This window comes from Marmota flaviventris, chromosome 5 (assembly GCF_047511675.1).
Source record: "Marmota flaviventris isolate mMarFla1 chromosome 5, mMarFla1.hap1, whole genome shotgun sequence".
Taxonomy (NCBI): Eukaryota; Metazoa; Chordata; class Mammalia; order Rodentia; family Sciuridae; genus Marmota; species Marmota flaviventris.
This window is the reverse complement of record NC_092502.1, coordinates 2864680-2878794: the sequence shown is the minus strand read 5'-3', so window position 1 is coordinate 2878794 and position 14115 is coordinate 2864680. Positions and strand designations below refer to the sequence as shown.

The 14115-nt window shown below is 46.2% G+C and overlaps 2 protein-coding genes across 2 annotated transcripts; one reads left to right on the top strand and one right to left on the bottom strand.

Annotated features, from left to right (window-relative positions):
* Positions 1-831: 831 nt before the first annotated feature.
* On the top strand, positions 832-1800 carry LOC114080297 (olfactory receptor 14A2-like). The gene has a single exon (XM_027921852.2). The coding sequence runs from the start codon at positions 832-834 to the stop codon at positions 1798-1800; it is 969 nt and encodes a 322-aa protein (XP_027777653.2).
* A 10835-nt stretch (positions 1801-12635) lies between these two features.
* Or14k1 (olfactory receptor family 14 subfamily K member 1) lies at positions 12636-13586 on the bottom strand. Its single transcript, XM_027921849.2, has one exon. The coding sequence runs from the start codon at positions 13584-13586 to the stop codon at positions 12636-12638; it is 951 nt and encodes a 316-aa protein (XP_027777650.2).
* Positions 13587-14115: the final 529 nt, after the last annotated feature.

The window sequence follows — 14115 nt, the reverse complement described above, 5'->3', positions numbered from 1 at the left end:
ACCGCTCTGAACTATGAGCTTATAGGCTTAGTTCTTTGGGAGGGAACTTGAGTTACTGCTGCCTGTGGTGAGGGCCACTTCATGAGAACACTCACAGGTGTTGTACTGTCCTTGTTCTACAACCATGAACTACTTACCCTAAGTTCCCTGTGCATGGTCTTCGGTCACGTAGGTAAGAATTCAAACCCACCAGTGTTGGGACGCTTATGAAATGATGTCAGATCTCCCATCAAAACCCCTTGTAACATCATCTCGGGGCCCAGAACTTCAGAGCACCAGCTCATTTTGGTCCACAGGCTTAAATAAAGAAGTTCTTAATAAATAAGCAGGAAGTTCTTCAGCTCTTCTTGTGGTGCTTGGTCTCTTGCTGAGTGTGATTTCTATAACACTTTCATTTAATGTATTTAATAATAAAATAAAAACATTTTACTCTCTGTGAAAAATGTTACTAGGCAGTAAGAACAAGATTATTCCCTCTTAGAGCTGCTTTAGAAATTCAATGGGTTATGCCAATAACTTCACTTAATAGTTCAGCTAATGAGTCAGGATATATTTTATAAAGTTGTCAACATTATTGTAAATATGTCAGGTCCACTAAAGGACATGTTTCTCAGTTTTCTCCCTCAGCCTTTTCAGCATTGCTGTGACGTGCATCGGAGTGGAGCTGGGCAGGTCGTTGAGCCTGCTGTGTCAGGAGAGCCGTGGGTGCATGCGTAATCGCAGAGCAGAGCTGGACCCTGCAGTGGTGAGCACACACTGTTGGTCCAGAGCAAGGCTCAGTGAGAACCTGTCACGCGTCCGCCCTCCCCTTCCCTCCATCAGGTCCACAGCATGGCGTCCACGGCCAACCACACAGTGGGGATGGAATTCTACCTCACACCATTCTCCGAGGACCAGGAGCTCCAGCTTGCACACGGCTTCCTGTTCTTGCTGATTTACCTGGTGGCACTGGTGGGGAACCTTCTCATCATCGTCCTGGTCACCATGGACCAGTGTCTCCACACCCCCATGTACTTCTTCCTGAAGAACTTGTCCCTCCTGGATGCTTGCCTTGTCTCAGTCACTGTCCCCAACTTCATTGTGAGCTCCTTGTGCCACAGGAGCACCATCTCTTTCCCAGGATGTGTCTCACAGGTCTTGTTGGTGATTCAGTTTGCTGGGACTGAGCTGTCTGTCCTCACGGCCATGTCTTATGACCGCTATGTGGCCATCTACCACCCCCTGCACTATGACGTCATCATGAACAGGGGGCTCTGTGTGCGGATGGTAGCTGTCTCCTGGTTCTTTGGGGGCATCTTTGGGGTCTTATACTCTGCAGGAACTTTCTCTTTATCTTTCTGTGGCTCCAGAAAACTCCCACAATTTTTCTGTGATGTCCCCTCTCTGCTGAAGATTTCTTGCTCAAAGTCACATGTCACCATTGATGTTACTGTGGTCATTGGAGTCACATTTGGACTTTCCTGTGTTCTGTCCATTGGATTTTCATACGTGTACATTTTCAAAACTGTTACAAGAATGCCATCCTCACAAGGACGGTCAAGAGCCTTCTCCACCTGCACACCCCATCTCATAGTGGTGACCACATTCATAGTGACAGGCATCATTGCTTATTTGAAGCCAGTGCCGGAATCCCCACATCCTGTGGACTTTCTGGTGTCTGTTCTCTATTCCGTGATGCCTCCGTCTTTGAACCCTGTGATATACAGCCTGAGGAACAAGGACGTCAAAGCCTCTCTGTGGAAGATTTATGGAAACTGTGTCACAAGTATTACGGGGGAAAACAATAGGACTAGTTTGTAGGAAGGATCAGTGACATGTCTTTTTGTTGTTGGCTATGTGTGTTTTTAATAATTATGTAGATCTTCGTGATGTAATGTAAACAAATCAATATCTTGACTCAAGTACTCAATTTAACTTAAAAGTTCAATGAGATTTGCAGGTTTGTGATCAGCTCCATGACCTCAGAACCTGTGTGAGCTGGACACGTGTTCCTCCAGTGTTTCCATGTAATTCACTCAGAAGCACGTGGTGGGCTCCGGATGAGGCTTGCAAGCTGCTGGGCTCCAGCTCTGAGGAACCGGTGCACATATTCCTTCACCTTGCAGAAGGGACCTTGCCGATGTGATGAGGCAGTGTGGAATGGGCAGATTGCCCAGGTGTCGCCATCTAAGCATGTCAACCCTACAAGCCATGGGCCTCCTAAGACTTGCCCAGAGGGAAAGATGTGCTGTGGGAGGCCGGACCTGCATCGCTGGCACTGGAGACGCAAGGTGGTAAGCTGCAGAGACAGTCACCTCCAGCCCTGGGAGGCGGAGGAAGCACACCCAATGGAGACCCCAGTCAGGAATGCAGCTCTGCTGGGGTTCAGCATGATGTGAGCGTTGCTGCAATTCTAAGTCTAGAAGCTATAAAATAATGAACTTCTTCTGTTTTAGGATAAGATGTTGGTGACACCGTATGACTGCAGCAGTATGAAATTAGCATGAGCCTAAAATCTTTGTCCCTGCAAATTCTCTTCAATCATACCTGGTGCGAACAGGTTTGCTGCCACTAAAGTCTCAGAAAAGCTGAGGAATGTTGGAAAGAACACACAATTCTTGCTCTCAATATCTTTACAATATGGCAGAAAATCTTTCATTTATGCCTATATTTTCCTTGTATTTACTCATATTACAAATAAAACATTAATCTGTTCTCATTTCTATTTTGTCATCAGCTTTATTATTATGAAATCAGATGTTATAAAAACTTCATCAACCTATCATTTCCTCAATTCTTGTCTTCGTTGTTGTTATGGATATTCTAGCAGTTAAAGTTGGTATTTGGGATTGCCAGTTATTTTGCCTCTATTTTATCAAAATTTATCGATGCCTTCATCATTATCCATACTGCCCTTTTATATATTTTAAACTTATCAAGACACATTCTTATTGTGTGGGAGACTGAAAGTCTAGCTTAGCCTTTGTGGAGACACTACACAGTCAGATCAGTTGTGTGATGAGAGTCTGGAGGCAGCCAAGCCGGGGCTTGTGGACTAGAGGGAGATGGCCCAGCAGTGTTCCCCTGCCTGAGGACCTTTATGGCTCAAGCTGCTGTGCAGTGTGGGGAGACGACTTCACACTGCAGAGCAGGGGCGGGGGCTGTGAGGCCGGGATGCTCCTCACCAGTTCTGGGTGCTTATGGAGCACACCAGCCTGCAGAGTTTCCCCATGCAGGCTTCTTCTCAGCTCTGGGAGAGGACATCTGATACCAGGGCAACGTGATCTTTCCTGATGAGCACCCAGCATGGTTGGCTGATGGCTACGCCTCCTTGACTCCTCATGTGGAGGAGCAAGGCTGGCTTGGACTTTTTGTAGGCAAAACCCAACCCCATGATCTAATGATTTCCCACAATCCTCAGCACCAAGGACCATCTACTGGGGATCAGTTTTCAGCCTAAGTATTAGGAAATGTAAACATAAAGATTGCTTTTCAGCAGGCACTGATGTTTACTAAGGAGGATCAAGGGCAGCCAAGTTCTTCCTAGGCTCAGTGAAAAAAAATTTTTTTAAAAAATATTTTTTTAGCTACACATGGACACAATATCTTTATTTTGCTTATTCATTTTTATGTGGTGCTGAGGATCGAGCCCAGTGCCTCACATGTGTGAGGCAAGTGCTATGCCACTGAGCCACAACCCCAGCTCTGGGTGAAAAAAATGTAATCTACCAAGATTTGCATCACAGGGATAATTCCTCAATTCTGAAATAGTCATTTCATTCAAATTTGGGTCAGTGGTGATTTCTTTAAACTTTGTTAATTATGTGACATCTATTTTGACACATTGCTTCTTATTTGACAATTTTCACTTTTCCCCCCACAGCACTGCTGACCTCGGTGGTATTTATGGGCAGCCCACTCCTTCACACTTATGTTGAGGTATCCGATTAGTCAGATACTGGATTTTTTGATATGCACATGGAGCTCTCTGGACTTTCTGTGCAAAAGAATTCATATTTTATTTCTTTAGATATGTCATGGAAGAGCTTGATCCCCAATTCTGAACTTTAAAAAAACATTACATTTTTTTAGGGCAAGAAGGGAAATAGAATTCCCCAGGCCCTCTCCTCCATGGAGACAATGATGTCACAATAGCATGTACAGTACCGGGTACAGCTGACAGGGTGCAGTACCCAGGCCTCAGTGTGCTGAGGTGCTCTCTGCTTGTCCTCTAGAGCCCCTCCGTGGCCAGCAGAGAGAGGGGCTATTGGGAAAAAGGTCCAACTTGCGGCTTCTCCCTCGGAGAAGGGAAGAGTGTCCTGTGCATTCAGCATCCTGTGTTTGAGGGCATTTTGAGCGGCTGGTTTAGCCTTTCTTGAGTTGCAGCTGGGAGGGGAGCTGTCACAGTGGCTGCCTCAGCACACAGAGCCAAGGTGAGTATAGCAGTCACTTCCAGAAACTGCATCACACAAGAAGATGCTAGCCAGGGCTTAAAACATTATGAACTTCGGTGGGGGGGGGGGGGCGGTGGGAGGGCAGAGAGATTGCAAAGAAAATGGGGGTGGGTAGAAAGACTTCAACTGAGATTAACACACAAATGCCCAGAGAAGACAGGTCCTCAGAAACATTAACAAGTCCTCCCTACTCTCTAGCTGGCATGATTGGTAAAGGCCTTCTCCTGTGTGAACCATTCGTAAAGACTTTAAGAGGTGTTTGATTTTTCATTGCAAATGCCCAAATATCAACAGAGAGAGAAAGAAAAATCACAAAATTACCAAAAAAAAACAAAACAAAAAAAAACCATGAAACATGAATCAATAAATGCAACAGAATAAATCTCCAGAAACTAACCCTAGAGACACTGAGGTTTGTGAATTCCCTGAGGAGGAAATAAGAATGACCTTACTATCAATGTTCAATGTACTTAAAAAATAACACATGCAGATAACTAAACAAAATCAGGAAAATGATGCTGTCAATAAAAAGAAGATATCAAATTTTGATTTGAAAAATATAATAACTGAACTGACAAATTTACTAGAGGTATTTAATAGCAGACTTGAACAAACCCAAGAATCAGCAACCATGAATACAGGTAATTTAAGATTATCAAGGCAAAGGGGGAAACAAACTAACAAATAAACAAAAAAGAAAAGAAAAAGAATAAAAGAAAGAAAAATTAAATAGAGCAAAGTGAAGAGAAAGCAGGGAACTGATGGGACATTAGCTTGTGGATCAAGGGAATTCCCAAAGGAGAAGAGAGGGAAAGAGCCAGATGTCCTAAAACAGAATCGTGGTGGAAAACTTTCAAAGTTTTAAGAATGAAATGTATGTACAAACTTGTGAAAATCCAATAAAATAAATCCAAAAAAACCTATACCAAGGCACCTTATAAGAAAACTTCCAGAAGTCACACAGAGAACCCTAAAAGAGGGACAAAGTGACTGGGCAGATAGCAGGGAGCTTCCATTGTATTATCAGCAGACTTCTCAGCAGAGACTCCACCAGCCAGAAGGGAGAGGAGCAGCATATGCAAGACTCTAGAAGAAAAGGAGCTTCCTGCCAAGGAGGATACCTGCAGCCAAACTGCCTTCAGAAATAATGGGAAACCAACTTTCCTGAGCATGTTAAACATGACTAGAGTGTCCCCAAAGAAATGCCAACAGGAGCCATTCTAGTGGGAATGAAGCAACTCCAGACGCAGCATCAGAATATACAGCGCCAAAACTCTCAGGTGAACGTACAGAAAACACAGGTTTTCTTTACTACTGTAACGTTGGTGTGCAAATCACTTCTAGGAATGCATAAAATGATCACAAAATATACATATATATTATGAAGAGATGGGATTGTGACATCAATTACATGAAGCTGAAGAAATTCGAAAAAAGAAAAAAAAATAGATGGTGTATGTTATTTCAGTACAGCTATCAGTCAAACACAGATCACTGTAACTTTAAGACATTTTATCTGATCCCTAAGGTCATCACAAAGAAAACCATTGTAGGAAATGTGTAAGAGGGAACAAGACTCCAACTGTGTGACTACAGAACAGAGCAAAGGCAGGCAGCCACAGAGGGAAAGAGGGGCAGTGAAGGAGGAGGGCGTGGCTCCGGGGTGCCTCTGAGGTCAGTAAGTGGGGGGCCTGCAGAGCTCCGGGGACCAAGAGCACCGTGCATCCTGTCCATCACCGCACTTCAGAGGAATCGATCAAACTCTCCAGGCAGAAGGCACAGGCAGGTTAGATGGACATTTTAAAAATGAGACTCACCTTCCTGCTCAGTCTGCAAGGAACTCAGGTCAGCTCCGAGGACGTGTGAAGGCTGACATGAAAACCGTGAGGAAGACCTCCACGCTGGCCAGCCCAGGAGGCAGAGGGGCCATAAGGTAGCCAAGGAGGTTTCAAGCTGGAAGCTCCACAGGAGAAAAGGCACAGGCCCTGCAGTGGCTAACGGATGGATCGCTATGAACAAAAACCACAGCCCCCAAACCGCCTAGGAAATAGCGGCAGGCTTCTTCTCTCAACCAACCAGCCTGTTCACCGCCCACCCAACCGCACAGCCGGCCTGCGCCCGGCTCCGGCTGCAGATCACCAGATTCGGTTTAATCCGAGCGCCCTGCCCAATCTCTGAGATCTCCGAACACCAGGAGCGCTGGACGTGTGCTGACCATCTTGTCTCTGCACCCAACCGACTGCGCTCTTCCCATCACCTGAAGCACCCAAGCGCGTGGGCCAGGAGAGCGGCAGCCAGACTGCTCCAAGGTCAAAGCCAAGAACAGGTTCCCAGGACCGGGAAGACGCTGAGGTCCACACTGAGTCTGTGAAGAGGAGGAAGGCCCCGCCGATGCTCCCCTGAGGTCAGCCACAGGGCACTGCGCGGGCTTCTCACTCCGTTTTGTGAACCTAGCAAGGCGCCCTTGGTTCCTGGTCTCTGGAAGACCCTCTTCTGAGGATCTCCAGGCAGAGCTTGGGCTCAGCTGGAGGTGTGTACAAACTGCTCGAAACTTTGACCTGGAGCGCGAGGTGCCCGCCAAGGGCGTGACAGCACATGCCCACAGACCCTGGGTGAGCTCTCCGAAGGAAAGGCTGTCTGTCGGGGAGCCAGCCTCCAGGTGTCTCTGGGGCATATCTCCATCAGCGTCCCGCGAAACAGGAGTCCTCTTCCAAGGGCTAGTCACCTGCTTGTCTCGCAAAGTCTCTGCTCCTGGGTGAACGTTGCAGAATAGCGCAATCCTCTTTCCATTTAAGGTCGAGATTAGGAAAATAAAATCTAGGAGCATTTGTTGTCTAGCTAGCAAGCTATCCACGAGATCCTACAGGAAGTATGGAATTTTGTATTTTTAATGCAAATAGATCGCCACACGCATCGTGCACCACACATTAAAGAGAAGACAACGCTCAAGACTTGTGTGCCACAGAAAGCCTTTGCTTTCTGTTTTAATGCTGTGGAAAATCTACTTCTAAATCCACACATACTTGATGTAATTGTCTCTATTTTGCTTTCTAAAATCCCTCTTTGTGGCCCTTCGATCAATCACAGGCATGCATGCTTTAGACTGGCCAAACACGGAGTGCCCATTCAGCTGTAATCCTGTGTTCTCTATTCACAGCCTGGCTACAGCTCATGATGCAGTGAAAGAAGACCAGATGGGGGTGTCAGCATTCTCACCCCAGCAATGGGACTCTGTGAGCACAGTGCATGCACACCTGGGCACATGGTGGTTTACATGACAGGGGCTCGGAATACCAAATGAATTTAAAATAAAAGAGGGAGAATGCAAGAGCAGGTCACTGTTACTTTCTATTCTTTGACACCCTCTTTCACCCACAGCAAAGGAGGGCAGAGGCAGGCAGTGTTGTATGGGCCAGGACTCAGTTTCCACTGGTGAAGAGCAAGATCCTCAGGAGAGTGGCGGCCACTCCATACATAGAAAAGGACCCGTGGAGGCCTTGACTAGACAGGGTTCCTGGGTGTAGGGATGGAAGGAGGAGGGCACGTGGCACCGGGGTACTCCAAGGTCTGGGAACATGAGAGAGCAGGGTGGGGCCTGCGGATCCAGGCAAAACTGGAGGTGCCAGTCCTTGTCTTGAGCAGCCCTGAGAACCTGGGGACCACACCCAGCTGCCAGCCTGCTTGAGCACCTTGCCTACCACAGGGAGGTCCATGGGCCTGTAGAGCCTGTGTCACAGACACAAGTGACAACAAGTGCACAGACACTGAGCCTCCTATGGGAGAGTGGGAGACTGGGTTTACAGACGGGTCAGAACAAGGTGGGACTAAGTTGTAGTGAGGCCACCTCTGTGCATGCGGCTTGGTTCCTTCATGCAGATCTGGATAAAAATTCAGAAAAGAAGGAGGCATTCTGTTATTCTTTACTTCAGTGAATATTAAAAATCACACACAGAAAATTAAAGGAATTTGTTTTTCTTGCATTAAATAAATGGAACCCAGAATAGCGCAATCCTCTTTCCATTTAAGGTCAGTTGCTGATTCACGCTAAGTCACTTCACCCACGCTAAGGAATACACACCAATACATGGACAACCCAGCAGGAGGCAGTTTTGTGCTTCCATAATGTTATGGAATGGGTGAGTTGGTTTTGGTATGGGGGGTGGTTAAACCTCAAGGCACTTGACCATTGAGCCACATCCCCACCCCTTTTTAAAACATTTTTGTTTGTCTGTTTATTTATTAGTGACAGTGACTCACTAAGTTACTTAGGGCCTCACTAAGTTGCTGAGTCTGGCTTTGAACTCACAATCCTCCTGCGTCAGCCTCTCAAGCCACTGGGATTACAGGGGTGCAGCACCACACCTGGCTAGGGGTGGAGTTTACACTCAGGTGCTTCACCAGATCCAAATGCTGTCAAGGCTCAGGCCTGAGTCTTCATCACAGATGTGGGCTCTGGGGCCCACTGTGTGCTGAACATGGGCTTTGAAGTGGTTGCTTTGCCTTGACTGGGTCTCCATAGGTGACCATGGGAGTCTACTGGTACCTCTGTCTCATTTGTCCATGTCTCTCTCTCCCCTTCCCTGAAGGAATCAGTCACAATAGTGCTTTCTACCAGAGTCCCATCTGAACCAAGTCTCACCTGCTCCTCCATGTAAAATAAAGACAGCAGTCCACAGTGTAGAGAACTCCTCAGGGCTTCATAAATGAGGAACGTGTATTAAGTCCCTAGAGGAACCTCTGGCACATAGGTGCTCATGATTGCTATGAGCAGTAATTATGCACCACAAAGTCTCTGAACAGCCATATGGCACCCAGCAAAGAGCAGCACACACACACAGGTCACATTTCTTCCCAATTACCCCGTCAAGCGTGACCATAACGCAAGTGATAGATGTAATTTTAGAAACCGGTGCCATCACTTTGAATGACACAGTTTAACCCAGTCTCTGCAACAGTTTGGATTGGAGTGTCCCAGGGCCACTTGTGGAAGGCATGGGCACCAGCTGTGGTGCTGCAGGGAGATGGTGGAGCCCTCTGGAGGCTGTGGGAGGAATGAGTCTTTGAGCTGCCCTGGAGAGGCACGTGGGGAGCCCCCCCCACTCTCTGCTTCCCAGATGCCAGCAGGGGCGACTTGACCTCTCTGTGCGTTCCCTCCACCGTGTCTGTCCTGCCACAGGCACAGATGGTTGAGGCCAACTGACCATGGGCTGGGGCCTCTGAAGCCATGACTCCATCTTCTCTTCTCATACCTAAGGAGGTTGTCTCGGGTGTGGTGTCACAGTGACAGAAAGTGAAAGTGACCAACACAGGATCTAAAACACGATCATGTCAACATGAAGTACGAGTGAGACTATAGGTTTCATATCAGGTGTTTAAAATTCACTTATGTAATTATTCATTTTGGTCACAAAGCTTTCACTGGAAATAATTCATATTTAAAATCATGAAGTTTGTTATGGGAAAAAGAGATTCCTGTACACAGGTTGTTTCAAACATCCTTAAAATATTCCAAAAAGTGAAACTGAGTCAGGGATCAGGTTCTCCATCTCTCAGCGTTCAGCTGTGGAGCTCATAAGGCCTGCCAGCCACACACTGAAGTACACGCAGACACGTGTCTAGCGGTGCCTAGGCACGAGTCTAGATCCCTCTCGGTTTGCTTGGTGCTACCTTCTAAAGTTCTCTTCACAAATAATATATTTACTTATGGAGACCGGGTGATGTTTCAATACACATGTTTTATAAAGATCAATCAAGGGTAGTTAGCATTTCCACTATTTTATGGATCAGTTATTTGCATTGGGAGCATTCAGAATTCTCTACTTAAGAACCACTTCTGCAGTAGGACTTCTGCTGCCCGCCTGGTGTTCTCCAGACGTGGGCCTGGACACGCGTGGTCCTCCGTCAATTCTCCTGTCCTGTCGGCTTGCTTTCTTTTGTGAGGGCTCTGAAAGTTTCGCTTCCCTACGTTAGTTCCCTCCTCCTGCAGCCTGGGACAGGAACTTGTTTGAAGCCATTTGCCTCTGTTCACATGAGGTCTTCATTGGTGCCTACAGGCATGCCGCCCATGGCCAAGGGGTCCATCTCCACAGAGACACAGCTATGGCCAGGACTGTAGGTCTAATTAGCAACAGATGGAGTCTTCCAAAGAGAACAGTTACCGTGTCTGACCAGATTCCAAAAGGAAATGCTTCACCCAGTCGTGAATGTGTGTTTGTGTGTGTCTGTGTGTCTGTGTGCGTGTGCACTAACACACAATATCAAGGTGCACGTGAAGCAGACAGGACCTGGCATGACTACAGGTAGGATTGTAGCTTGGATCTGGAATGTCCCTAAAGGCCCCTGTGCTACAGTCCAGGTCCCCAGCTGCTGGTGCTCTTCATGCTAGAAACTTTGAAAGGTGGGACTTAATTAGGTGAGGAAGGTCACGGGTCACTTTACTGATTCCCCCTTGAGAGTTTTGTCATCATCCAATGCCCTCCATTCCAAGATGTGCATGTTTTCCATACTTCAATTCAGCATTTCTGTAAAAGGGATTTAATTAAAAATTGATGGGTTCATTTAATACAAAAAAAATTTCAGAGAAACATAAGTTTATGATGGTATAAAATAAACTGACACGGGGTCAACTGTCTATTAAAGGTCAAGCTTTTGAAGACTCTGAATTGTGAACGACACCATAAAGGCCTCACAGGGGGCCTCATAGGCCAGTGTTCCTGCTGCAGCTTGATTTCTACAAGATACTTAACTTATTTTCTGTCAATATATATATATATACAAGTCCCACTACAAAAAAACATTTTAAATTACTTTTGTCTATTACATACAAGGTTTCATAGACTGGAAATGGGAAACTAAGTACTTTATAGCCAGGCTCAGGCTGGACTGGGAAATTTTGGTAGACTATAAACAAATAGAATATTTCCTGAGGTGGGTCATAGGAGAAAGTTTCAGAGATGCGGTGCTGAGCACCCAGTCTGAAAGGTGTGTCCACTCGACAGCAGGGGCGTTTACTACAGCCCTGTGTTGCAATATGGGCAACCGAGCACACCGCCTGCCTTCTGCATGCTGAGCTCTGTAGCCACCTCCCCTTGGCTGTGAGGACCAACAGAAGGGGTGGACGTAAAGCCTGCACACAGTGAAGGTGGTCAACAAGCATGGCTTCCATCTTCAGGAAGGAGGCCGTAAGCAGACTGGAGAGGGAGCTGAACTGTTCCCTGCTGTGAGAGTTCCTTCCCTGATAACATGAAATGGTTTTGGGGTAATTTTTCCCACTGATAATTGCAGGTTGCACCTGTAGGGTTCTGGAAGTGTTACATGACCTGGAAAGTCTGGAGAAGGTGGGATTTATCACAACGTTAGAAGCCATGCCAGATGTTACTTTCATAAATTACAGAACATTATTAGCACAATATCAGGAATTTGCACATTAGGGAAAAACAATTTGTGGTTAAAAGAAAAGGGCCTGCATCCAAAAATATAATTTACATGCAAAGAAACACAGATGTGATGGAATGCTTAAATCTGTAATGATATAAAGTACATCAAACAGACAGGTATAATGGTATACACCTGTAATCCCAGGTATTCAGAAGTTCAAGGCCAGCCTGGGCAAATTAGTAAAACTCTGTCTCAAAATAAAAATAAAAAGGATTGGGGATGTAGCTCAGGAATAGAGTGCTCCTTAGTTCAATCTCCTGTACCTTAAATATATCAAGCATATATTGGAGCAAAAAGTGAAACTTGTGATACAATTAAGTACCTTGTTTTGAACTGCAAAATTGTTAAGGTCATAATTTTAAGTTAAAATAATTTTCACCAAATAGTGAAAATCAGAAGGGCTATATAGTCAAGTCGAATCCATAAAGAGATGCAAGGAAAACTCTGAAATTATAAATCATTAGCTAAATAAAGGGAAACCCAGGAAATATGGAAGTTTTGAAGAGATAAGAACTTCATAGAAAGCTCACGGAACTTAGGAACAAGAATCAAAATCAAGAGTATAGTAGGAAACCTTTGCAATTTCCATAACAGTAAGATATAAAGTGAAGGGGGGTAAGAAACGGCTTACTGTCTATGAAAACATACACCCTGAAGTTGTTGCTAAAAGGCTGTGCAGCATTTCAATCTCTAAGTAGAAATTTAAACACTTCAGTAAATGCAGAACAGCAACAAAACCCTGAAACTCTGGGTGCTAGCTTTGACTTAGTTCTGTTCCCATTGCCATTGCTGACTCCTTCTAACCCTCCTGAGGACTTTGCCCAGAGCTGACCAGATGTCCTTGTTCCTCAGGCAGTAGATGAGGGGGTTCAAGGCTGGAGGTACAGTGGAGTAGAACACAGACACCAGCAGGTCTACAACGGGGGGCCCATCAGCCGCTGGCTTTAAATAGGCAATTGCACCTGTTCCCAGAAATGCGCTCACCACAATGAGGTGAGGCACGCAGGTGGAAAAGGCTTTGGACTGGCTCTGCTTGGATGGGATCTTTAACACCGTGGACAAAATATGCACATAGGAGACCACAATGCACACTAAACATGAGAAGGCATAGCAGACCCCGACGGCCACGCTGGCCTCGATGGTGGTGTGCTCTGCAGAGCAGGTGAGCTTCAGAAGGGCAGGCACGTCACAGAAGAACTGATGCACCCTATTAGAACCACAGAACTCCAGAGAGAATGTCCCAGCCGAGTACAAGACTCCGAAGGCCCCCCCATTGATCCACGACAGGGCCATCAGCTGGACACAGAAAGCGCTGCTCATGACAGCCTCATAGTGCAGAGGGCGGCAGATGGCCACATAGCGGTCGTAGGACATGGCTGTGAGGATGCCAATCTCCGACCCAGCCAACAGGACCACCAAGAAGAGCTGCAGCACACACCCCAGGAAGGAGATGGAGTCCGAGAGCGTGAAGGAGTTTAGGATGAACTTGGGCATGGTAGCAGAAATGAGACACAGGTCCAAGAAAGACAAATGCCTAAGGAAAAAGTACATTGGGGTGTGGAGATGGCGGTCAACAAGCGTGAGCAGCAGGATGACCACATTCTCCAGCGCAGCCATGAGGTAGATCATCAAGAAAAGCGCAGCCTGCAGCCACAGCACCCGGCCTTCAGCCAGCCTCAGGAGCAGGAACTCCACCACCAGAGTCCAGTTCTTCATAACTTGAGTCAGGAGCCAGTGTTAAGAAAAAAGTAGGTAAAGCAACACATCAGCTAGAACGTCACTTGCTCCTTAATTTCTGAGAAGAGTAGAGGTGAGCATAGTGAGGGAGAAAGCTTTAAAATGCCAAGGTATTCACATATCTAGTGGACCCATGAGTCAGACAACAAAAATGTGCAATATATCTGGACTCAAGTTGATTGCAAAAAAAACATTAAAATTACAGTTCCTTCCCTGATAACACGAAATGATTTGGGGGTAATTTTTCCCACTGATAATTGCAGGTTTGGCTACATGATTGTAATTGTAACAGGGTAATACCTTTTTATATAAATAACATCCTACTTGTTTAAATTTTTTTGTGTGTGTGGTAGAGAAGTCTTCTTGTGCACTGCAATCTTTTAAATAGTTGCTAATTTGACCTAAATCAAGACCAGCAGTTGGCTGAAGCTGTTGGTTTCAAGCAGGATCCTAAAGAAATGTTGGGCTGGGGTGTGGCCCTGTGGTGGAGCACTTGGCCAGCATGTGC